The sequence below is a fragment of the Drosophila santomea genome, chromosome X (genome assembly GCF_016746245.2).
Source record: "Drosophila santomea strain STO CAGO 1482 chromosome X, Prin_Dsan_1.1, whole genome shotgun sequence".
NCBI classification, from domain to species: domain Eukaryota; kingdom Metazoa; phylum Arthropoda; class Insecta; order Diptera; family Drosophilidae; genus Drosophila; species Drosophila santomea.
In genome coordinates, this window is record NC_053021.2 from 872744 (window position 1) to 898034 (window position 25291).

Consider the following 25291-nt stretch of genomic DNA (forward strand, 5'->3'; position numbering starts at 1 on the left):
GAATTGAGTTTGAATCCTACGATGAACCGCGCCGATACTATCGATAGAAGCCTGCTGAGCAAGCACTTGGCAATACTATCGCGAGTGGGTAACGCCGCCCTAGAAAAGCGATAACATCGATGATACTTCCACCTCTAGCATAGCGTATATGTGCTACATATATACAAATATAAATATAATGGAAATATAAGAATTTAACCAAACTCCGGCCGTAAAATGAGATCCTCTGAGCCCAGAGCCTAGCCAACGATCTCAGCAGAAAGTGAGTGAGCCGCAAGCCACGGAGGGAGCGAGAGAGCAAGTGGATTGCACAGAAATTGCACATTTTGGTATTTGGTGCCGTTCGTCCGCGGCAATGATGCCCTACAATGTGCGAAACGCCGGTGGCGGAAGCGTTGGCGGAATCCTGCGGCGCACTGGCCAAGGATCGGGAGCCGGCAGCACGATGCTGAGCAATGGAAACAGCGCGGGCGGACAAGGAGCCGGAGCGGTGGGCTCCTCGAGCGTGGAGAACCACAGACAAACGCCGTTGGAACTCCTCGTGTTTGGCTACGCCTGCAAGATTTTCCGGGATGACGAGAAGGCGCGGGAAATGGACCACGGCAAGCAGTTGATTCCCTGGATGGGCGATGTAAATCTCAAGATAGACAGGTTAATAATTGGGACTAACCCGAGCATTAATTATACGATTAATCAGTACGCACACCACTGCCACACCACACACACACACGTGTCCCGTTAGGACCACACTCCCACTCACAGCAGCGGTCAAAAAACTAGCGAAGGTAGCTAAATAATAGTCAAGTCAATAGTTTTGAGCAAGGAAACCATTTGTGCATTAGCGGACCGATTCCGTCGCCACTTGTAGCTCCATTTTGGATGAGTCCAAACCAGAACTGAGTCAATTTTTATTTGATAAAATCAAAAACAGGCTTTTTTATTCCGTCTCAAAGCGATCTTCTGAGTAGCAATTTTCCAAGTTTATGTATTAATTCCAAACGGCGAAATGCAGACACACACACTCACACACCCACACAAGCAAGACACACACGCACACACACCATTGTAATAACAGCTCTTTTCAGTGCTTCTCAAACTGTAATCTCTATCCATATACAATTTGAAAACTGTAATTCTTTGCCCATTTTAAATGTAATCCGATTAACTTTTTAGCCACCGGAGCGGTATGTATATGAACGATCTCTAGCCTTAAAACCTAATCTAATCTGAAACTGCATTATATATATACTATATACCGTATGACTATCGATATTGTGTAAATGCGCGCGAGTGTGCGAAGCAAATGGGGAGATTTCCAAAGGAGCGACCCTGCCCCTGCCCCCCGTTTGTTTCGCCCGCCCCGTTTCGCGTCGCCCCTCAAAGTTGCCACGCCCACTGATAATGCTTCTCTCTCCTCTCTGTTTATATTTCTCTGCTTGCTTTCTTTCGGCTCCACGAACACCAATCACCAATGCCAATACCAACCATCACCATTGCGACCTGCGACCTGCGACCTGCGATCACCGCACGACCACAGATACGATGTGCGTGGAGCCCTCTGCGAACTGGCGCCGCACGAGGCGCCACCAGGCGGATACGGCAACCGGCTGGAGTACTTGAGCGCCGAGGAGCAGCGCGCCGAGCAGCTGTGCGAGGAGGAGCGCTACCTGTTTCTGTACAATAACGAGGAGGAGCTGCGACTGCGACAAGGTGAGCACCACGGTGGTCTGGTAGTACCTCCAGATCCAACGATCCGGGCAGGGGTGTCGATAACCCAGAGATCTCCATTCCGAATGTGGACGGATGAGATTTCTGGAGCACAGCCAAAACGTGTCAAGTGGGCGGCGGTAATACTCTATTCCTCTACAAGTATTGTTGAAAACTGGCTCTTTATGTTGCATGACATCAGATTGCCAACACATGTGTGTGTACATATCGACACCCCCAATCCCGAACTCCTCAAATTGTAAATTGTAAATTACAAGTACTGCAAGTGTCAAGAAACGCAAAGTAACAAACCCAAATAGCAAATCGCAATCGCAAATCGAAAATAACTTGAAACAAATCAGTATCAATCACATCAAATCCAACCACCGACAATACCGATAAAGAAACCACCGACATCCCCTCGATAATTCCAGAGATAATTCCGTTCTTGGAGCAGGTAAATACGTAATCCTCACTTCCTGACAGATTAAATCGTTTCTTCCAGGTTGTACTAGCTGATTAGTTGCAGCGCCTTCTTGGGCGTGGGTTCTTGTCAGGGATCCAGATCCCCAGATCCCCAGATTCCCAGATCCACATCCACATCCAGGAACCCAGTGGAAGGCTCTGTGAAAGCGATTTTTGTTATCCAGCCAACCTTCCTCTCTCTCTCTCTCTCTTCCTCTCGTTCGCCTCTCTCGTTCGCATCAACTCGAATACGTTCCTCTCGCTCTGAATCGAATTAGTTATTGCTCTCACTCGGCCCGTACTAAAATCGCACCACTTTGTGTGTTCTCTGCTCTTCTTTTGGCCAATTCGCGGATCCTGCAGAGGAGGACCTCAAGCGACTGCAGCAGGAAACCTCCGGCGGCAGCTACAGCCAGGTGGGCTTCCAGTACGATGGCCAGTCGGCAGCCTCCTCCACTTCCTCCACGGCGCCCTCCCAGCTCTCGCCGAACTCCGAGGAGAGCGAGCTGCCCTTCGTCCTGCCCTACACCCTGATGATGGCACCGCCCCTGGACATGCAGCTGGTGAGTGAAACTCGAAGATCGAACGAATAGGATTATGATTAAACCATTCTCCATTGCCGTTTCAGCCGGACACGATGAAGCAGCACGCTATTATCGAGAAGACTGCGCGCTTCATCGCCACCCAGGGCGCCCAGATGGAAATTCTGATAAAGGCAAAGCAGGCGAACAACACGCAGTTCGACTTCCTGACCCAAGGCGGATACCTGCAGCCCTACTACCGTCACCTCTTGGCTGCCATCAAGGCGGCCAAGTTCCCGCCCGCGCCAGAAACTCCGTTGGATCAGCAGAATGCAGACAAGGAAGCACACACGGCGGACGACGGCAACGAGGATGTCGCGGGTGGAAGGCGGAACCCCAACCAAGTGGTCATCACGGTGCCCACCATCAAGTACAAGCCCTCGGCCAACTGCGCCTACACCCAGCTCATCAGCAAGATCAAGGGCGTGCCCCTCCAAGCGGTCTTGCTGGAGGACGAGTCGAGCAATCCGGGAAACTCTCAGCACTCGGGCGGCACGGCCTCGCCCGCGCTTAGCTGTCGATCCGAAGGCCACAACAGCCAGGGTGGGGAGTTCACGCCCGTGCTGCTCCAGTACAACGGGAGTACCTTCACACACGAGGAGGAATCGACGAACCGGGAGCAGCAGGATGAGGCCGATGGCGGCAGTGGCGGCAGTGGCGAGCCACCGCAGGTGGAGCTGCTCAAGAACACGAGTGCTCTGGCGTTGGCCCAAAACTACAGTTCCGAAAGCGAGGAGGAGGACGATCAGGTTCAGCCAGAAAAGGAGGCGGAAAAGGTAGGCGTTCTCGCAATCAGCTGTCAATTTATATAATCTGTTTCTTTTGTCTGTCAGAAACCGGAGCCCGTGCTAACGTTCCCCGTTCCGGAGGAGAGTCTGAGGCACATAATCGACAAGACGGCCACGTACGTTATCAAGAACGGACGCCAGTTCGAGGAGACCCTGCGCACGAAGAGCGTGGAAAGGTTCAGTTTCCTGCTGCCGGCCAATGAGTACTATCCATACTACCTGTACAAAGTGACGGGCGATGTGGATGCGGCTTCCAAGGAGGAGAAGACGAGGAAAGCAGCAGCCGTAGCTGCCGCCCTGATGTCAAAGAAGGGCCTAAGTTTTGGAGGAGCAGCAGCGGCAGCGAGTGGAAACAATGTGGATAAGGGTGAGTGCAGGAGAAGGTGATTTCCCGGAATCGGTGTTTAATTTGTACTTGTTTCGCTAGCTCCTGTAAGTTTCTCTATACGGGCTCGGGAAGACCAAGGTCCATTGAAACACACTTTATCGCAGGAGGCCAGCGACGAGGAGGGCAGTACGAATGCCGCGGTGGAGCACGTGCGACCGGGCATGCCAGATAGTGTGCAGCGGGCGATCAAACAAGTGGAGACGCAGTTGCTGGCCAGGACCGCCGGGCAGAAGGCCAACGCCACGGCATCCTCCTCCTGTTCCTCGCCGCAAAAAGAGCAGCGGCAAGGTACGATATGGCTTTGTACTCTGTTAGTTTTCTATTAATAATGGCGCTACTTTTTCCTGAAGCTGAGGAGCGCGTTAAGGACAAGCTGGCGCAGATTGCACGCGAGAAGCTGAACGGCATGATTTCCCGCGAGAAGCAGTTGCAGTTGGAACGGAAGCGCAAGGCCATGGCCTTCCTAAATCAGATAAAAGGTGAGCACACCGTAAATCAAACGCTTCTTGAGTATAATCTTCTATAATGTATAATTTCCACCAGGTGAAGGTGCCACTGTGGGCTCTGCTGCGCCTGTTGTCGGTCCCAATCCTCCAGAGTCCGCAGCGGGAGCTGCGACCGCCGACAGTGATGAGGAGTCTGGCGACTCCGTCCGTTCCATACCAATTACCTACTTTGGGCCCGACGACGATGACGAAGTTGCCGATCAGAGGCCTGAGGTGCGGCTCAAAAGGAGCGCGCAGGAGGATGAGGAGGACGACGATGAGGAGGATGGCGGCGATCTGGAGAAGTACAACCTGCTCAATGACGACAGCACAAACACCTTCACCAGCAAACCCGTGCTTCCTCCCACCGCTGCTCCACCTCCTCCTGCCGTTCTCCTTTCTGACGACGACGACGTCCAGCTTGTGGCAACTACCTCCTCGCGGTCCTCCAGCTCGCGCCATCGCAAAACCCACCGCCGAAGCAGAAGTCGCAGCAAACACGACCGCAGCAGTGGCAGCAGCGCTTCTAGTCGAGAGTCCTCGCGCCGACGGCGGCAGAAGAGCAGCAGGCGTTCCAGGGAGCCATCATCGATCCCGCCACGTAAGTCGCAGCAGCAGTCAACGCAGCGAACAAAGACCCCCAAAAAGAGGAGGCGGAGCAAAAGTAGAAGCCGCTCCAGGAGCATTCGGCGCAGCAGGAGCAGAAGCATTCTGAGAACCAAACGGCGGAGCAGATCGCGCAGCTCCAGCGGCCGCAATGCGGAACAGCGACGCCAGCAGGAACGACGGCGCACGCCCACCAAGAAGTCCCACAAGCGGCACAAGCGACGCAGGCGCAGCAGCTCCCCCTGAGAAGCATCCGCATCCACCTCTACATTTCAAAGTTTTCTGTAGTTCACAAGTTGTATCAAATAAACCACCAAGATATTTTTGTAAACCCGCGCTGTGGTTCCCACAAAGGCGATGGGACTACGTGGAAGTGAATCCCCCCTTCATGGTTCATCTTCTGCGAAGTCGACTGTGGGATGCCCTGCACGCTATTCTTATGTTATGTATGTATGTATAAGTTCAACAAATTGTTTGTCAAATCGAGCATCTACAGTCCGAAGTGTAGGAGTTCGATGCTTTATTGCTAATTTGTATTTTAATGTATTTTGTCCCCTGTTGACTAAGTGAAAAAGTAACCTAATTATCCGTGCCAGTAGCTGTATGATCCGCAAGTCCCAGCGCCAATACGCCAATGATCAGCTGCACGGTATACCCTTCCTTCCTGGCTATAAAAGTCCGGCGGCAGTGAGCTCATCGATTCAGTTTACTTTGGCTGCTCCGCAAGTCTCGACGATGCTTCGCTCAAACCTTTCACTGCTGATCATCGGCTGTAGCTGCCTGCTTTTCGCCGTCGCCACGCGGACGCCCATCAGTAAGTGCATCCTTCCCCTGGAGAAACCCCAGTCCCAGCCCCACGCCCCTTTAACAAGCCTCTGACATTCCCTAGCGCCACGCAGTTGCCCGGAGAACGAGACCTATCTGACCTGTGGTCCCGACTGCCAAACGGAGTGTGCCACGCTGGGAAAGCCCTGCCTGATCAGGCACATCCGATGCCCCGATGCCTGCTACTGCAACGAGGGCTTCGCCAGGAACGCCAGGAACGCCGGTGGCACATGCATTCCCATTCGCCAGTGCAGCGGTGGTGGCTATGGAAACTGAGTCGGCTCTCAGTAGACTACTGCCTAATTAAAAGCAGCTGAAACACTGAAACACTGAATCACTGAAACACGGAACACAAAGCAACGGCAAGACAATAAAACTCGATGGCATTGTGTGTGGCGCTTACAATGGAAACGAAGCAGCTGGTTTGGCGATTTCGGGTTCGATTCCGATGAGAGTGCAAGTCCGGGCTTCGCAGGTGGTGCTAATGTTTCCATTTCTGGTTGTGCCAGTTGCGGGCTTTTTGATCCACCTGTCGTTGCAGTCAAGGGAGTAAGCCTGAATCTGGAATCAGAGTTCTTATCTCCTCATCGAGAGCGCTGCGTGTGGTAAGTGTGTGAGTTTCAGCACTGCCGCGATACAAAGTGTGCTAACTCTGTTCTATTGTAGCGTTTGTATAGCGTGTTTAAACTGAGATGTTTAAGCTGAGATGTTATAACTGAGATCAAAGTGTTAATGTTAATGTGCGTTGCTTGGAATGCCGCAAAGTGACGGACTTCTGAATGGCTGAATTGCTGACGAGATGATGGTGTGAAGTGAGGTTAGTGCTGCACAGTAGTACTCCTAGAAAGTAAGTGGTGTTAGTGGCACCTGGGAGCCTAAAGCACACACTAGTCGTAGGCAATCGCAGGATGAAATCCGATGGTTGGGGAATGGGGCAGGGGGGATCAGGGATATCAGGATATCAGGGAGCCGGACTCTCGAAGGCCGTCACCTAAGCCGCGTGGCGCAATTGAGGCGCCGATGACAACAACAGCAAGCTGAATGCGAAACGTAAATGCAAATGCAAATGTTTGCCGTCATCGAGTCGAAAATGTTGGTGGGCGCCCATGCCAAACGTTAATAAACTCCCCTCCAGTAGGAAAAGTGGGCGGGAGGAGCTGTGGGCGGGACGGTCTGCTCGATTTACATGAGCAAACATTTGAAACTACCTCGCCCACTTTCCCTGCCACTCGCCCACTTCCACTTCCACTGCGTTCGCCGTGCGATTTTAGCGGCGCGTGTGGCAAAAAACAAGATCTCGACCCAACTCGACTATCGGGTACCCTTGCTTAAGTACAAGTATTAGTATTTCAAACTCCACTTCTAACTGTTAGTTTTCGGTAGAGCACTCATTCCAATTGGTAACCACAAGGTGCTCAGTTCTGTCAGCGTTCGGTCCCAATCCCGATGCCCATTCGACCCGGTTTTCTAGGCGGAAATGGAGGGGGTATCAAAATGTTGGTTTGGTTTTGGATTTGCCATGCAAACATGTGTGTGGGTGAGTTCGTGGTGCCACCAATAGGCACCGCACCGCGGCGTCCCTTTTGTTTGTCGAAGACGCTGGGAAATATTGCTCAAATTCATTGAATCCCGCATCGCATCGTGATCAGAAGGAAAAAGGAGGAAAGGGGGAAAGGAGCGCCTGCTGTGCAGACCTGCGGAAATTCAAACGGAATCAAAGTGAAAAGTTCGGTAAAAAATCATCGACACATCGACACATCGACACACGCGACGGGAGTGTGTACGTGTGTGTGTGCGAGTGTGTGGCCCTCGCATTGCTGATTCCAACTCCTGCGGCAGGATATCATCGGCAGCAGCAAGAATAACACAGCGACTGTCAGTCAATCCTCGAGTGCTCAAAGGATGCGAGATGGCGAAAAGTAAAGTGAGGTGCTGCAAGTTGAGGTGGGGAGTGCGTGGCAGGAAGAAAGAGTTTCTCTTTGGCAAGGCAGAGAGCCAGGAACACAGTAACCCAGGCAAAGCAAAGCAAACAAACAAACAAACAAGCAAACACCATGAAGGAAAAACAAACACACACACGAGCAAACAAACAGAGCACGAATAATTTGACTTTATCTAAGCGCCAGTCAACCAATTCGCATTACCCACAAAAGGAGTTGAAAAGGGTGCCCTACCCTTTTGCTGCCCTTCCTTCTCTGCCCTTCATACCATTGTTTATTGGCTTATGCTCGGGGTTAACAGATTTATCCTTCAGAAGGACCCAGAAGGACCCACTTCCTCGGGGACCTCCAGTCAAGTGCTCAAACGCCAGCAGATATCCAAACATTCCTCTGCTGCTCTCCAAAATATCTATCTACTTAAGTATCTAAATTCGGACGAGCCAAAGGCAAGCCACACATATCCCTTCGTCTGAATGCGAGGTGTGTTTTATTAACATTGCAGTCTCTTACCATCTCGGATTAATATTATGCGCATCCTTGGTTCGGCCACTCGATCCACAGATCCACGAATCCACAAATGCAGCATGGCAGCATTGCAAAGCCCTTTGTTTGGAGTTAAATGTTGATTGTTAAATGCTAAATGCTAAATGCCTAATGGATTCTGTTGCTCCTTTCGGCTGCTGCGGCTGGCAAAAGTTTGTTTGCGGTTTCCTATATTTATTGCACTTCTTTCGCCACTGTTCTGCTGCTCGTCGCCCTTGGAGGAGGAGTAGTGGCTCCTGGGCCAGGAAGTGGCCCCTCTCTGCCGAGGCCCAAAGTTGGAACTCGATAAACTGAACTCTCGCTGCATTTCTCATTTGTGTTTGCGGCTTGCACTCGATTTAATTGTGCCATTCCGAAACTGGGTGGTGAATCCATTTATGGCCTTTATGGCAAACTTGGACCACTTATCAGCTCTCCGTACACTCGCATTGATAACGACTTGGGTCATGAGTCGTTCGCCTGTCAGAGGGAAGGATTTCAAAGTTGAGTCTAGCCATTTAGGCACGAATGTCCTGATGTCCTGATTTCGAGAGACGTTCGTTCGCTTGCTTGGGATCCTGCTGCCGGCAATAAATATCCTTGAGCTAATTATCATCGGACAAGCGCATCGCATCGCATTGCACACACACATGAGCGAACGGCAAAGCGGAAACGGAAGCGATGGCAAAGCAATTGGCAAATGGCATCCGCTTGACCCCTCGCTTGACCCCTCTGTTTGACCCCTCCGCTTGACCCCTCCCCTTATTGGCAGCTGCAATTAGGCGGTGGCCAAACATCCGCTGCAGGTTGCCACCCGAAAGCTGCAAGTGAAACAAGTGTCCCTCCGAATGGCCTGATTCCGTGTGTCATTTATTTAAAACGCGGCGATTTTGCAGCTTTGCATTAGATTTGCGGCGCAAATTGATTAACTGGCCACAATGGCAACAACAACAGCCATTCAATCGCACTTCATAAAACGCGCAGTGAAGGCAATTGCTTAATTAAAACGAAATTGATAGATTAATTAGCCCGGATCAAGTGGGGATTCCTGCTACCTGCGACAAATGCAGAAATGCCAGCTAATGCTGCCACGCCCCTGCCGCACTCCGCCCACCGCCCACCGCCTGTCGACTAAGTGCTGCCCCTGGCCGCCACGCCCACCAGCGAAACAGTGAGCAGCAATTAATTGTGCTCATTTTTTAGGAATCCCTGCCACGCGCTTCATTTCAATTTGCACTGAATTCCCTTCGCCACTTTCCCCACTTTCCCCCTTTCTCCACTTTCACCCCTCCGCTGACTGCAATTTTCGGTATAATTTTGAACCGAGAATTCGCTGTGCCAGGCGCCCTATGCCGGCCACGCCCCTCCCGCCGCCCGCCCCCTTCCGATGTTGTTTATTGCGCTTGCAACTTCCGCAACAAACGAAGATAAATTGTTACTTTCTTGCTCGCTGCTCGCCGTTCGCTGCTTCTGTTTTTCTGCTTTTCTGTTTTTAGTTGCTGTCGCTTTTTTTTTTTGGCAAGTGTTGCTATTTTTCTGCCCTGCATAGTGGGCTGCAGGGGAACCCTTTGAATGGGGATGGCTGCGTGTAAAAAGCGTATTAATGCGCACTTTCGGGTGATTTGGGGAGCAGTAAGTAGCCAATAGAAGCAGCTGCTAAATGTTAAAGAGCTCGACATCGCAATTACTGAAAGTCGATTATGAATTCATCTGATTAGGCTCACTAAACATTAGGCGATTAGGTGATAGGCGATAGGGCTTATCTGCACACCAACGAGTGTTAGATTGCCTTCTGCATGGCTGCCTCACAACTCTGCAACTCGGAAAGTCTTTGCTTCCCATCCCCCAAGTGCCCGAAACGAACTCCCTTGATAAGTAAGCCAACTCAGCTCCAAGTTATTATCAAAGGGCTGTTTCAACTGCACTTGACTGCAGTCAGCAGCCAGGCTCATCGTCAAACGTGTATATGTGTTTTCAGTGTTCAGTGTTCAGTGTTCGGTGTTCGGTAATCAATACAATCCATCAATAATCAGAACTTTGATGGGCCGAGTCCATTGCAACTTCTATTATCTGTGTAATTTTACACCTCGGACATGGACAAAAGAACGTTGATTTTCACCTAAAATGCGATGGAAAGTTTGTTGCCACCTATAGAAGCTTCTTCTAGATTCCTGCCACATGGGATGTGTGGCACTCCAATGCGGAATACTGATACTGATTCGATGGCTGTTTGCCCCGACTGATTACCGATACACAAATACACGAGCACTCGAGTTAGGCGGGAGATTGCCTTTGTGGGTCGCCGTAATCTCAGACATTGACCCCTCCGTCGCCCCAGCGGATCGGCGGATAGTGGTGCTACCCACACCACACCACACACACCACACACACCACACACACCACACACACACACCACACAGCAGAGATAAGAAAGCACGGCTGCGAGCGACAGCTCTCCGCACTTTGCAGCCAGTCAGCGCGAGAATGTCGAGCTGGTCGCTTTGTGCGCTTTTTCTGGCCTGCGCGGTGCACGCCGTGCTTGGATCCGTGGACTTGGCTGCTTCCCTGGATCCCTCGCTGCTCGAGAACGTGGACGTGGACCAGCTGAAGGCCAGCTACCTGCCGCCGGGGCTGCAGAACGCCAATGTCACCTTGGCGGACTTCCAGAAGCTGCTGCAGTCGAAGTGCGAGAAGGCCAATGCCAACTTGCCGAAGGGCTCGGTGAACAGCACCGCACTGGGCAAGTCCATCGAGGAGGCGGGCCTGCAGCTGGTCGAGTGCCTCGCCGGACTGGCCAACGTGACGGAGATCCAGGCGGAGATCGAGGAGGCGAGTCCCAAGGGCGATCTGGACGTGGTCTTCGAGAAGTACTGCCTCCGCCTGCCGCAGGCCAAGAGCTGCCTCAAGAACTTCAACGACGCCCTGCTGCCCTGCCTGACCACGGATGAGAAGGCGCACAACGCGGTGCTGCAGAGGATCGCGGACAAGCTGCTGGAGTTCATATGCTACAAGAACGGCGACCAGATCGCCCTCTTCATCGCCGAGGAGGGACCCGAGTGCCTGCAGCAGAGTCGCGATGGCATCGCCAGCTGCCTGAACTCCTCCTTCGCCGGCTACCTGCCCAAGGCGTTCAGCCCGGAGTGGGACCTGCCCCAGCTGGTCCTGGGCCCGAAGCAGTGCGTCGATCTCTACTCCTTCGAGACCTGCACCGTCACTCTGCTCGAGAAGTGCCGCACGATCACGCCCAGCAACATTGTGGAGTCCATGTTCCGGTACGTGCGGAAGGAGTCCTCCTGCCAGCCCCACATCGACCGGGTCAAGCAGCAGCACCGCCGCTCCCTGCCCCTGCCCCTGGCCAGTGGATCATCCGCATCATCCGTATCCCCGCATCTCACCTGGACCTCTGCTGCGAGCCTGCTAATGGCCACTTTGCTCTCCCGACGACTCTCCTAGCTGCGCTCCCGCTCCCTTGCCTCTCCTTTTTTTTTGATACTTTATAATTATGTTTAATAAACTTTGCAAAGTCGGGAACGGAGTGGAGTCCCTGCCCGGACGGACTGCCGCCCGGCGTAAGCCGCTTAACGGATTCCCTTTTCCACTCCGGGCAACTGGACAAACAGGCAGTGCGCAGTGGGTTAAGGCGGCGGGGCCCCTGGTGTTAAGCTGCATAAACACAAGCCTGAAATATGAGCGGGGGCGGGTGTCCGCCAGCTGCACTGCGCGAAATTCGCTCGACTTTAGTGGCACTGTGTTTGAATGCAAGGCAGGTGGCTAGATTACATTTGGCAAGCGTTTCTCTCAGTGCAGTCGCACCATATTGCGCTTATCGGACAGCAGCAGCTACAGAAGCTACTGGAGCTACAGCTGTGGCAACCGAAACTGTGCCATATAGAGAGCAACTCAATCCCAATCCCAATCCCAATCCGGAGCAGCAGCAGAAGCAGAAGCTAAAGCCGCGCCGGTTGAAGGGTCACTCGAACGCGTCTCTTATCGCCAGAGCCAAAGACAAAGACAAAGACAAAGGCCTTGTTGGGTGGAAGGGGAAAGGGAAGGGGGGAGAAGGCAGTGGGAGAAAGTAGGAGAAATGGGGCTTAGCTGGGAACGGAGAATGGAGAAGGGAGAGGTGGAGCAGTGGACTCAGTTTCAAACGTGGCAGCGAGATAAGCGAATTGATTTGCGACGAATTCTGTCCTACTTCATGGCTTCCTCACTTCCCCCGACTTTCTGCGCTCTCACAACTTATATGAATCACACGGTATTAGTTTCAAGGCGAGTCAGAACGCCGAAATACTCTAGCTTATGCTCTGAATTCTAGTTTGAGTTTGAGTTGGAGTTGGAGTGCTGGCACCTCAACTGAACTCAAGATGGCTGACCAAGTAACAAATCGGTCAGGGTTCAGCAAGGTTGCCATCCGTGAATGGGGCATGCCCCATTCCACTACTCACTATGGCGACTTGGGGAAGTCTCTGTCGGACGGCAAAAAGTGAAACCGCAACTGTCATCATTTCACAGGCGACTGCAGCCCGGGGCGACTTTTTTCAAGGAACTGGCAAACGGGAAACCGAGGACAAGAAACTCATCCTGGAGGCCAGTTTCAAGGTAGACGGAGCGTGAAATGAAATAGACGGGCTCTGGTTTGGCTCAGTTCGGTAATCCCTCTCTGCGATATTCCTCCGAAGCACTGGGCATAATTTAAACCATAGCTCCATGATATTGATATTGTATGTGTACATGTATATCCCTTCAGTTAGTGCTTAACCCATTCGCAGCTAGATTATCGGCGACTCTGAGTAGTTAACCCGTCGCAAGTCCGCGGCTAACAAGTCATAAATGTTGCAAACTTAATTAGGACTGCAGTTCGCCAAGTGGCAAGTTGCAAGTTGCAAGTTGCAAGTTCCCTCCGTCGTCCGCAGTCCATTATTGATGTGAAAAATGCGGAAAATGAATGCGTTTCCGGTACTTTTCGCAAGTTGGCAGCTAAATTGCAGCGGCCATGAATCATTCGCGACTTTCCCGCTGCCATTTTCCACTTTTCCACTCTCCCAGCATTTCTCACATTCGGCGATTCGCAGACAAACTTTGTACGTGCCACGCGAACTATTGCTAAAAAGCAGGGGGCGCAGAGGGGTTAAGGGGTATGGGAGTTAGGGGGTTAAGGGTTAAGGGGTTAAGGGCCACGGCAAGTTGGCTGGCAAATAATTGCACGTCATTGGCCAAATTATTGGCCCTCTATTTGGGTGCAGATAAATGCGAAGGGTGTCCAGCGGGCGAGCAGCCGAGCAGCCAAGTGGCACATACCCTGTAGTGCTGCAACTTGAATATCTTTGTACATATCTTTTGTACATATCTTTTGTGTATATCTTTTGTGTATATTCTTGTGCATCTGAGGCAAATCCGAGTTGTGGTGTGCTAATTTCAATTGCTAATTTCAATTTCCCCTTCCCAAATGACCCACTTTCCTGGAAGTTATGCCGCTTTCATTCATTCAGCCTTCATTCAGTGCGGAAAACTAAGGGATTAAGAAATTAAGAAATTAAGAAAGCAAATACGGCGCAAGACAAAGAGAAGAAGTGCCGCCCGCTGCACCTGTCAAATTTAATTAAATATTTCAGTTTTGGAACGGCAAAAGCTGCCACTGCCACCGCAACTATCTCTAATTGTGCACGCGTTTTCCATTCCGACTGCCCCTCCCTTTCGCTGGGAAATGGAAATGGAAAAGCGGCGGAAAGGGGGGAAGTGGAGAAGGGGGGGAAAGAGTGGAGGAGTGGAGTGGGTGGAGTTTCCACCTGAGGCGGCGGCGGCTGTTGGTGTCCCACGCTTCAACGCTCATTTGCAAATGTTTGGCTACGTGGGGCGGTGTGAAAAGCGCGCAGGGGGGGGGGGGGTGAGGAGGGGGAAGGGAGGAAGGGGGCGTTGAAAGGGTTGCAGGGAAAGCGCAGACATGAGCCCATGGGGAAATTGCAGCTGCAGCTGCTGACAGATTGAATGCATCTTTGTTTAGGGGTGATGTGAGCGCTCAAAAGCGGTCAAAAGGGGTTAAAAGGGGTTAAAGCTGGTTAAAGGGGTTTAAAGGGGTTAAAGGGGTCAACTGGGAGCGTGCATGCTCGCAGAGACTGCACTGTATCTGAACTCCACTGTTTCAGAAATTGGCAAAATTCACTGCAATGAAGCTTGATAACCTGGATGGATGGCACTTTTCCAGGCGATCTCTTCTCGTTTTCATCGCTTTTCTTTTCTGCTTTCCATGCGACCTAATGTTGCATGTATCAATAGTAAACCGCCAGCAGCTGCAGCCTTCAATTAGCCACCAAATGCTGCGACTAATTGATTTTGAATTCAATTTGGCCAGCTGTCGCCATGTCGAAGGAGTCGATAAATGATTCCCACATTCTCACGCACTTTCATTTAATTGCCACGGGGCTCTTCCTCGCCTCCCCCCTTCACCCCCCTTCACCCCCATTCACCCCTCTTCAGGCTCTCCACTCCAAGTTTGCAACACTCCAGTGTGCTTTGTCTCCTTGACTTTCACCTTTCTCCTCCGTCCCCTGTCTTCTGTGCTCATGTTGGTTTTACGCATGAATGTGTGTGTGTGCCAATGCGTGTGCGTGCGTGCATGTGTGTGTGTGCGTGTGGGAGCGGTTGCTGAAAGAAAGGGGAGGTGCGGGGTGGACCGCAGGAGAACTCCGGGGAATATTTGGCATCCACAAGTACGTATACTTTGGGGTCTAATTTGCGGTTGCTGGCGCAGCTCAATTTACAAGTGAGAAATTAAGATGTCGGCGAAACTTTCTCTGCAAACACCTCTGCTCACTCCGGAGAAAGTGCGACGGAGGTGCGGAAGGGAAGGGGGGAATGCTTGGGAGAAAGCTGGAGATTTGGAGAAACTCCTATGTCGCACAGCGCCACAAAGTCGGCGGTGTTGGGGGCATGCAACCAATGCAATTTGTACATCTTTCTTGTAACATATCCCTTTTTCACTTTTTTCCCCAGAATCCCAAGAATTGCACTCTTTTCTTTTTGGGAGAAAACTCCCCTTGCGAAGCTTAATCGGTTCATGTCCTTTAGCATTGCAAACACTCTTCAATGTTTAGAACAGTCTTCATTTTGGCTCTGCCCCCGTTTTTGAATTTCTTGCATTTTTGCGAAAAAATGGTTTTTCTGTTATTTTGCGACTATAAATATCAGTATTTTTATCAGAACTTTTGAAATATTGGTCCGAATATGGAATGGCATACCTCGTTGAGCTCGTAATTAAATTTCCAATCGTACTGTGTTTTTTAAAAAAAAAAATTGTTTTTTTTCGCTTTTCTTCCAATTTTTGATGATGAATTTGCCGAAAATCGATTTTCTGTTTTTTTGCGACTATTATTATCAGAATTTCGATCACAGCATTCGAAATAGTGGTCCAAATATAGAATGTCATACCTCGTTGAGTTCGTAATTAAATTTCCTATCAAACTGTATTCTCGAAATCCTGTAACTCGAAATTCTATTTTTGGCCATTTTTTGCAATTTTTGATGATGTTACCCCTTACAAAAAATGCAAAAATTAAAAAAAAAATTGTTTTTCGAAAATAGTTAGCTGTGTTTATTGGCAGTACAAAACAGTCTTCATTTTGGCTCTGCCACCGTTTTTGGTAAAGTTATGGCAAAAACCCCGTTTGAAAATATCCGATTTTTTACATATTTTTTTTCGATTTTTTGATGCAAAGTAATCAGTTTTTTCCGATAGCAGTAAAAATAGTTGTCCAAAAGTAGAATGCCATACCTCGTTGCATTCGGTAGAAAATTCCCTATCCATCTGAGTTGAAAAACGGAAATGCTAATTTTTTGCCATTTTTCGCAAATTGAAAACTAGACGCACAAAGGTGATTGTTTCATGAAATACTTAATATTCCCTAATCTTCCCTTTACAATTTGCATGTTCGGTGTCCCTTAAAAGGCCGCATATTTCCAGTTGCCAGTCGCATGCGAGAATAGCGCTTCTGACTGGAGTAACTATCCTAACTAGCCTAACTGGAGTAACTATCCTAACTAGCCTGATGCAAATTTGATTAAAACTGCACATTAAATCCGCTGACAGCTGTCGCAAGTCGTCGGCATTTCGGCGTTTCGGGGTTTCGGCTTTCTGTGGCGGCTGCGCTGCGGAGGAATGCGGCCGAAACCGCTGATGACATTAAAGTCGCCCCCGTGCGGTTGTCTAAAAATTATGCAAAGACACTCGACGTCCAGCGGGGGGAGTGCGGGGGTCTGCGGCTGCTGCTGATACTGCTGCTGATGCTGTCACACACGCTGCGTCAGCGATTTTCGCTTTAAATTGCGAAACTGTAAACTGTAAACACACTGCCATTTGCGTGGCTCCTTTGCGCGGAGTACAGGGTATTTCACGGTATTCCGGGGCATATTCAGCATGGCCACTATCAGCAGCGTGCATCTCAGCGTGCAGCTCACTAAACAGGGTCAACTAAAAAAGGTCAATCTGCTTTGGCTCCACGGGAAAACGCAGTTGGTGTCCTTGGTTCGAGTTGAAAGTAACACATGCTAATCAAAGTGCCGTGATTACTTTTGATCACATTAGGGACGATGCAATGCTCGTAACTTATCGTTCGATTAGTTGAATAGCACACAGTGCGGCTCCCTCTCTGTGTTTAGAGTCAAAGGTATCGATTTCGATTCCTCACGCAGGCACCACGCCCAGGAGTCAATTAGAGCCAATCAGCACCAGCAGCAGCAGCAAAGTAAGTCTGCAGAGGCATCCAGACCCGACTCCAAGCAGGCGGCTTCAATTAAACCGCATTATGAGCAGATAAAATGCCAATTGCCATAATTGCCCAATCAGTGAAGCACTATTTACTATTTTTCGCCGACTACAAGGACCAAACAAAGATGCTTGATATGCATAAATTGACAGAATTGTTGCGACAGCTCTTGCTGATTGTGTGTGTTGGGTGTGTTGGGTGTGTGTGGCCAGGAACTTTGTGCACCCCAGCACAAGGATTGCCACATTATGTGCTCTACGGAGGACGTGTTCCAAGAATTTGGCAAGAAAATAAACCAATTTGGCTGCAGGAGCCGGATTAGGACCAAGTTTCCAATAGTTGCAATTAAGTGCAACATTTTGGGGTTTTGTTTGCATGTGCCACTGCCACTGCCACAGCTTCCCTTATCCCTGCGCTCGTGTGTGTGTGTGTGTGTATGTGTGTATGTGTGTGTGAGTGTTTCCGTTTCCGGTGGGGGAACTCGAGGGAAAACTTTGGCTTGGCTTAACTGGCAGGCTTAGTTTTTCAATTAGTTGGATGGCAACGGTGGTCTCATAAATTGTTGTCAAGTGTGGAGAGCCCGCAGAAAGTGGAAAGTAGAGAGGGGTGGCTAAAGCGTGCCACAAAAAAGATAGAAGGGCAAAAATGAAAAATGAAAAATGGAAAATGGAAAACTGGAATTTATTGAAAGGCTTCCAATTCATTCGTTTTTTCGGTCGCCATGCCACTTGTCACTCGCCTCGATGGCCAATCAAACTGGCTGATGCGAAGCCCCTAACCCGCGTGACCAGCGTCATCCAGACTCCTCCAGCCACATCCTGGCATCACTGGGCATCACTTGCCATCGCTGGGCATCGCCCACTGACTGAGTGACTCGGAGGAGGAGCCCGAAAAGGAGGCTGCTGAAAAGTAGTCCTGCTTTAATTGCTTTTCGCTGTAGCTGCGGTCGAAGGTTCGGGGCTTGGGGTTCGGCCCGGAATAACAATGGCATTGTGTCAGAGGTCACGCGCTGCTTTGGCGCCTTTTACCCACTTGACTCACTGCTCCCATTGCACTGCTCCAATCATTTGCCATTGGCCGTTTCCACTTCCAATTCCATTTCCACTTCCGTTTGCCAGGTGGAAAGCGCCCTGCGAAGGCCACCGAATATAATTCAAATATAAACGTAAACTGAGGCAGCGGCAAATGCATTTGTGCCGAGCTCTTGGCCCGGAAAGTGCCCAAATGCCAAATGCCAAATGGCAAATGGCCCTCGTCTTTTCACTTTTCCACCGAGTACCGAATACTGAGTACTGAGTGTCTGTCTATGTGCGGCGTTTGCCAAATAGCTGCCAGTGCAAATAGCTCACGAAACTACTCAGATACTCAGATACTCGGATCTCAGATATATGCCACATGCACACCACCTCTATACGCATATATATGCATGGGAATGGCAGCTGCACGACACCTAAGTGGAGAGTAGAAAGTAGAAAGTAGAGAGTGGAGAATGGAGAGCAGAGAGCAGAGACTAGAAGCAAGAGGATAAAAAGCGAGAGGGGCCGTGGGGCACTTGTCTCAAGTCGTGTCGGATTGAGGACCAAGCCGCCCGTTCAGCACCTTCAGCACATCCTTGCCGCCCCTGGCTGCCATTTAACAGTCCCAGGACCAGAGAAGAACCAAGCCTCGTCCTCCGAGTCCTTGGAGGTCTTTGTGCGCCAATTTGAAGCCTCAACCAAGCTCTCAGTTGAATTATGCGTTAGCTAAGCTTCAGCGGGCGCAAAGGCTCCTCCCTCAATGTATTTAAATACTTTCCACAGACGCATGTCCTTTGACTTGGTCAACGCCGCAATTAAGACGTTCTCTTAAGGCGAAAGACATAAGACATGTGGGCGTGGATTAAAGTAGTACCATGCAGTCGAGCATGAGTGTGACAAGAGCTTAGTCTGTTGCTGTGAATGCACAGAGCTGGCAATCCCATCGAGTTGCACTAAATGACTTCAGCGCAAACAAATAAAATATCAATAGCGTCAAAAGTGCAATAAATCATCGGTGCTGCTCCTGGCTGTGCTGACTGTGCTGGCTGTCCTGGCTGGGAGTTGGGAGTGGAGAAGGGAGCATCCGCGTCCGGAGCTGCCGGCCACTCGGGCGCATTCCATTTGACGCTGAAATGGAAAATGGAAAATGCAAATTGTTTGCGCGTCGCACAAAAGTATGCAAAAATAGCTCCGGTCAGAGGTGGTCACGCTCCAGGAGATGAGGGACGTGGGGAGAGTTGGGTGTGGTGCGAGCCAGGTGAGCAGCAGGAGGCGGATGGAGGCGGACGGCGTCCAAGAAGTCAGGTCCCGATAGCTCTATGGTATACAAACCCTGAGAAACACACTACTCTATTTGACTTGTCGAACTTTCCCATCTTCTGGTATCTTGTGTAGCTTCGAAACTGATTAAGTTATGGCAATCCCATCGATTCGATTTAAATTCAAATAGCATTTTTTTGATGCCATTAACTCTCCAGCAAGGCTAATTGCATTGTAAATCCATCCACGAGCCACCAACGACCAGCCACCATCCAACATGGCTGATAATAAAACTCAAATTAAAATTGTGCAAAAACACAGCTCGCTCCGCAGCTGCACTGCGTCCAGTGTGTGCATGTCCGCAGGCTAAGCAGCTGGCAGCGCTTTGGAAACAGTGTGCACACATCTCTAGGCATAGTAATTATTTGTGTCCGCAGGGCGCGGAATCTCATCTCAATCATCGCCATCGAGTTTCCCAGTGCCAAAAAGAACCTGGCATTCTTCACTCTCCATTTTCCATTTTCCATTCGGCGTATCTTTGTGCTCTTTTTCCCCGCTCGCAGCTTTCGTTTTTGATTGCGAGCAACAAACATTTTCAGTGGCATAAATTTGTCCACATAGTAGACACATATACATATATGTACACATATGGTATGCATGTATATGGTATGGGTATATGTATGTAGGTATATGCACATCTATATACACGCATCGTAAGTACTTATCCAGATATATGTTCGTGGGAAAATGCTATGCATTTTTGGCTCTTCTGCTGCCTTTCGGTGGCGTTGACAATTTGCATTTATAAATTTCGTTTTCAATTTGGACAGTGACCACAATGCCCGTCCACCCGAAAAAGCAAGAAAAAAGCACAGAAAGAGAGAGAGCGCTGTGCGGAAAAGAGACGACGATGCGATTGTTTAGTCCACTGATTGTTGATTTTAATTTATTATTGTTTATTGATAAAATGTTCGCTGCAAATTTGCATAAATCGATAAATAATGGCCTGGCTGGCAGCAGGGGAAATTTAGATATTTATTGCATTTCGCCTGCCCCTTTGACCCCCGCAAACCCCCCCTTTCGCCACCCATGCGTGCTGCTTTGCTTTTGCTTTCAATTTCCGCCGAGCATTTTACCCAATTAACTCGCTTTTGTTGCCTTTGTTTGCATGCCGATTGGCGATTGGCAATTGGCAGCATCATGGCCAGGATATGGGCTAAAAAGGATGATTTGGAACAACAGGCCATCCTTCTTTCCCGTTACCCCGTAACGTTGCCATTTTCCATTTCCCATTTCCCATTTCCCAGCTGGCACTTGGCACTTGGCACTTGGCGGAAATCGTGTGGCTGCGATCGCCCAGAAGTCTGCTTAAATTTAAAACCCCTGGCCGCAGCTGACAGGCGCAAAAAAGGAAACTGAGATGAGGCATGTGGAGGCGGCATAGAGCTCCATGGTCCTCTGTCTATGCGTTGACTAGGATAATGTCACGAACTGAAAATTATCTCTGCTGGGAGCCAAGTTGTTAGTGATATTATATCCCTTGAAGTTTCTGCTCCTTTCAAGTGACACCAATATCACTAGTTTACAGGAGCATTGCGAAGTCGCAGTATCGGAACTATTGAAGTGTTGCTCCTGCTCGTGTTGTTCGAAGCTCGTGTCCGTGTGGCCCGGTTACGGACAACTTTTGTTTAGCTGCCCCACCTCGCCCCATTTGCGTCTTGAAACAAATGGCATGCCGCCCCTCCTCTCATCTCTTCTGGCTTCAACGCTCGCCTTTTGTCTTGCTGCGTTTTCCGATTTCCGTTTTGTGTCTTGTGTCTTGTGCTTGGCTTTCCGGCGAGGAGGGGGTGGGATTCTAGCCACACCCACCATACCCATCACTTATCGCCCCCCTTATATATACCCCCTTTTCCCGCCCCACTGGACTGTCTGCATTTGTGTGCTTTGCAGGTGTTTGCCCGCCACAGGGAGAAAATAGTGGGTTCTCCTATAAATAGAGCTTTTGATTGAATGTCGTGGCGAAACCATAACCATAACCAACAGCCAGCCTTTGATGCCAAGGTCTTTTGGGGGCACCTACCATGAGTTATTTGCTGTGGCGCAACTAAGACTGCGACTTTGAATGGCAATGAAGCAATTACGGCCTGCTTTTTCGCTTCCCCATTAAAATGAGGTCTGCTGGGACTCTGGCCTTTAAGAGCCTCGAAAATGATCGCTTGTTTCTCTGTTTTTCTCTGACTAGTTTTCCGCTTGCCACTTCTCGACATCACGGGCATCCGTTTTCCCTGCAGTGGGCAGCTTTTTTCTTTGGCTTGCTGCTGTTTTTTGCATTTCTTTTTTTCAATTTCTCTGTGTGGCTTGTGGTTTCCTCTCCCCCATCCCACATCCCTGTGATTCCGGACCCGGTCCGGCCCGTGGCTCCTTTCTCGCCTTTGTGTTGGCCCCTGTTGGACTACCCTTCCCATTCCCTGCGCTCGTGGTCTCCTGCGCTCCTGCTGTTGCCTATGCATAATTCTTTTATCTCAGCCAGGCCGCTTGCTGAGCTTTCTCCCCTGTCAGCCGGACTCCCCTTCTCCTGTTCTCCTGTTCTCCGATTCTCCGTTTCACCCTTTCTCCGCACTTTCCCCAGCCCTCCGTTCGCCAGCACTTCCGCTGCTATTGATGGCTTGTTTACATTGTACCGCGCTCGCAACTCCCAGGCCATTTGTCTATAATTGACTAATCGACAGGGCGGGCGAGAAAAGGAGCTCGGGATCTGGATCTGGGGACCCTGCTGCGAAGGCTGCCAGTGTGAGTGGTATACGGCGGACGGATGGTGAATGGTGGATGGTAAATGGTAAATGGTGGATGTAGCCAAAGGAAGTGTGTCATTGGAGCTGCAGAGCTGCAGAGCTGCAGACTGCGATAGTTGAGGTTCATAGGAGCGCCAGAAGGAAGCTGCCACACCAGTACTTAAAGTTGCAAAGATGGCTTTAAATAATTAAGCCAGTTGTGCGCAACATTTTTGAGTAGCCTTCTCATGACTGCCTAAGCTGCGTACTGTGGCTGCTTGGCTGCCCAGAAGAGCTGCCAAAAGTCAGGGCAGGATTGCGGGCAAATGGAGTTGCAGGTGGTGGTGGAGGCGGAAGCGAATTGAATTAGCGCTGAATTCCGTTCTCAATTAAGCGTATAATTTCAATTCTGTGTGTGTGTGTGTGTGTGTGTGTGTAGGTGTAGGTGTAGGTGTGCATGCACTGGTGTGTGAGTGGCCATTTTGATATGACCAGTTGGCGCAAATATTGGCCAGGTGAATGTGTGGGCGGGCGGTCGTGTGGGTCCTGTGGGTGCTGGGTGCGCTGGTCTCGCTGTGCGGTTAATTAGATTGCGAGCAATAATATTGCATGAGCCGGCAATCGGGCGACTTTGCTACCCGTGGGCGGAATAGGGGCGAAGAAGGGGCGTGGCTGGGCTGGGCGGGCGGCGGCTGGGTGCCGGGGGAGGCGGAGTGAAAGTGGCCCACACAGACACACGCACACACTTCCGCTCACGCAAACACTCATGCGCTGTGCTGTGTACACTTACATGTAATTAGCATTTCCTGTTTGGTTTGCCAATCTTGCACGCACACACCAGCACAATTGCAACTGTGCGTGCTTGTGTATGTGTGTGTGATGGGGAGGGGGGTGAAACGTAAAAGGCACAAGAGCACGCGGCAGAGACGAACATAATTAGGCTGGCCAAAAATCAAACGCCATCTGCGTTCAAATTCAAATTGAGATTGCTGTGCAGATTCTGTTGCATTCGGCATTAGGGATACACTGACAAAAAATACGCAAAGGGATATGGCAAAATATGTGCAAAGAATAGTCACACACTTTTCCGATTATTAAGAATTTTATTTCTGAAAAATATTAATTATACCATTTTTTTCTTCTAGAAAGACGATGTACGCCACGAATGACCTTGCCCCATGGAAAGAGAGTACTCCACATAATCTAAAATTATATTCCAAAACACACAAATTAAATGTTCTTCTTTAATATAAGCGTTGTAGACAAGAAATAAAATAATTACTTTGTATATATTAATTCAAGCGCACATAAAAGTATGCAGTGGTTTTATTTCTGGTTTACATCTGTCCTAGCTCGGTCGAATGCTCATTTATTGTGTAGCATACTTTTAGGCATACTATTCAACAAATCACATTGCATACTTTTGGGAGCTGTTGGATATTCATTTGGTGCAACTACCTACTGCCATTTCTGTTCGCCTGGTACTTCGAAATTGAAAAGTGGCCAATTCCCCTCATTTCCGATGCGAGAAACACGGCCAAATGGCACAAGTTTTGGGTTTCAGACACCAGGCGAACAGAATCCGTAGAAAGTGGATGCAGGTTGCTTGAATTTAATTAAAACAGCTGATCCTCTTGCATGATGGCCGCCCTTTTTCATGATGGCTGCCCTTTTGATCTCTCCAGTCGCCATTACACCAATAGAAAACCAGCGATGAAGGGATCACCGTTAGTATTTTCATAATGGCCGCCCTATACGTCTTTCCAGTCAGCAGGCAACTATTAAGTCAGCCTGCCCCCTACGCAAATTTATGTTCACCTGGTGCTAAGCCACCGAGAATTCACCAAACTCGCACAAAATTTCCGACCCGGCATAATTTTTCCCAGTCAAAATGACACTTTTTGGGATCCCAGATACCAGGCGAACAGAATCCGCAGCAAGCAGCTGCTGGCAGCTCGAAATCAATTGAAACAGCTGATCCTTTGCATGATGGCCGCCCTTATTCATGATGGCTGCTCTTTTTCAAAATGGCTGCCCTTTCGATCTCCCCAGCTCCTTTTGACCAATAGGAGAGCAGCGGAACCGTTACTTGGGATCTGAGTGCAGAGCAGTGATGAGCGACCACGTTGTTCTTGTGTTCGTGTCACGATTTTAGCACGATAGGCACGAAAGTCCCTTGCATTACATGGGGTCGTGCCGAAATGGAGAGGCACGTGGGCATCTCTATCTAAGCGCCAATTTAACTGATCAGCTGATTGTTTTGCACGTGCTGATCTTTCTGCGCGCCTGGTGTCCGAAACTCAAAATGTAACAGTTTAATAACATTTGCAGCCGAACTTTCTTTACATATTTATTATTTTAACATAGATTATTGATGTTAAGTTGAATATGGACGGATTAACATAATGTGTGTGTTTTGTTATATGTATGACTTTTATCTAGATCGCAAGTCACAGGAGTGTGTTTTCCAGTGCGGTGCCACCGCTTCCGTGACAATGGCCTTTGGGTTGGGTTGACTGGTTGCCAGTCAGTCGTCAGTCAGTCAGGTGCGGGATGTTGCGACCTGGTTCCGCGGCAAAGAAACGAAATACAAATCCGTCCAGCTGACCGGACGTCGAATGTCCGAGAGCATGGACACAGTTGGGACAAGGAATACGCGGAAATACACGGAAATAGCGCGGAACACGGAATAGAAAGCAGACTTTCGGGCGGAGGGCCAACCGAAAAATCAACCAGACGACGACCGACTACTGAACTGACCGACCGCAGGCTATGAATTCTATGCGGTTTCGGAGTTGCAACATCATCACCTGGGGCTGTCGTGTAATTGCGGATTTTCATTTTTAAGCAACGCTCTTTATTCGCGGATTTATGCGCTTGCATTATGAATGGAACGCATGTGCCACGGAATAGCTTTGGGAATAGGAATTTTAATTAGTTCGCCGCATTTCGAATTCCCATTTTTTCCGGGTAGCTGATAGCTGTTGGCTGGTAGCTAGGAGCTGAAAATGTTCAATGAGAAGTCTGCTGCTGGCTGCGGAAAAGTGTTGAAAACCGCCTCATAACCATCGTCGCCATCAACATAATCATTATCCCGCAGTGCATAAACTGTTGCCGTCGTTTCCGCCGCTTTCACCATTTTCCAGCCCACTTTCCGCCTCGTGTGTGCCATATAAAT

General features: G+C 49.8%; 3 protein-coding genes across 7 annotated transcripts; all 3 read left to right on the plus strand.

Annotated features, from left to right (window-relative positions):
* The first annotated feature begins 122 nt into the window (after window positions 1–122).
* Window positions 123–5351, plus strand: LOC120456371 (protein suppressor of white apricot). 5 transcript variants are annotated; one of them, XM_039643186.1, is made up of 9 exons: window positions 136–651; window positions 1538–1710; window positions 2536–2735; window positions 2801–3529; window positions 3587–3908; window positions 3969–3973; window positions 4034–4217; window positions 4280–4408; window positions 4473–5351. In XM_039643186.1, exons 1-9 carry the CDS (start codon window positions 356–358, stop codon window positions 5264–5266), a joined length of 2832 nt encoding a protein of 943 aa, XP_039499120.1. In that variant the 5' UTR covers window positions 136–355; the 3' UTR covers window positions 5267–5351. The 5 variants fall into 5 exon arrangements, with proteins under 5 accessions (XP_039499123.1, XP_039499122.1, XP_039499120.1 ...); XM_039643185.1 differs by having other exon boundaries at window positions 3969–4217; XM_039643187.2 differs by lacking the exons at window positions 136–651; window positions 1538–1710 and adding an exon at window positions 1977–2164 and having other exon boundaries at window positions 3969–4217.
* LOC120456378 (mucin-6) lies at window positions 5333–23409 on the plus strand. Its single transcript, XM_039643199.2, has 5 exons — window positions 5333–5466; window positions 5620–5834; window positions 5910–6450; window positions 6512–6662; window positions 23259–23409. The coding sequence occupies exons 1-3, from the start codon at window positions 5378–5380 to the stop codon at window positions 6119–6121; spliced, it is 516 nt and encodes a 171-aa protein (XP_039499133.1). The 5' UTR covers window positions 5333–5377; the 3' UTR covers window positions 6122–6450; window positions 6512–6662; window positions 23259–23409.
* Window positions 10764–11889, plus strand: LOC120456373 (27 kDa hemolymph protein). The gene has a single exon (XM_039643191.2). The coding sequence runs from the start codon at window positions 10792–10794 to the stop codon at window positions 11758–11760; it is 969 nt and encodes a 322-aa protein (XP_039499125.1). The 5' UTR covers window positions 10764–10791; the 3' UTR covers window positions 11761–11889.
* Window positions 23410–25291: the final 1882 nt, after the last annotated feature.

Bases quoted from the DNA above. Each gene is read 5' to 3' on its own strand.
- LOC120456371 (XM_039643185.1), top strand. From the start codon at position 356: ATGATGCCCTACAATGTGCGAAACGCCGGTGGCGGAAGCGTTGGCGGA. The intron at 2,736-2,800 runs GTGAGTGAAACT...TTGCCGTTTCAG, and splicing joins CGCCCCTGGACATGCAGCTG to CCGGACACGATGAAGCAGCA. The intron at 4,409-4,472 runs GTGAGCACACCG...AATTTCCACCAG, and splicing joins CTTCCTAAATCAGATAAAAG to GTGAAGGTGCCACTGTGGGC.
- LOC120456378 (XM_039643199.2), top strand. From the start codon at position 5,378: ATGGGACTACGTGGAAGTGAATCCCCCCTTCATGGTTCATCTTCTGCG. The intron at 5,467-5,619 runs GTATGTATGTAT...CCGTGCCAGTAG, and splicing joins GCACGCTATTCTTATGTTAT to CTGTATGATCCGCAAGTCCC. The intron at 5,835-5,909 runs GTAAGTGCATCC...GACATTCCCTAG, and splicing joins CGCCACGCGGACGCCCATCA to CGCCACGCAGTTGCCCGGAG.
- LOC120456373 (XM_039643191.2), top strand. From the start codon at position 10,792: ATGTCGAGCTGGTCGCTTTGTGCGCTTTTTCTGGCCTGCGCGGTGCAC.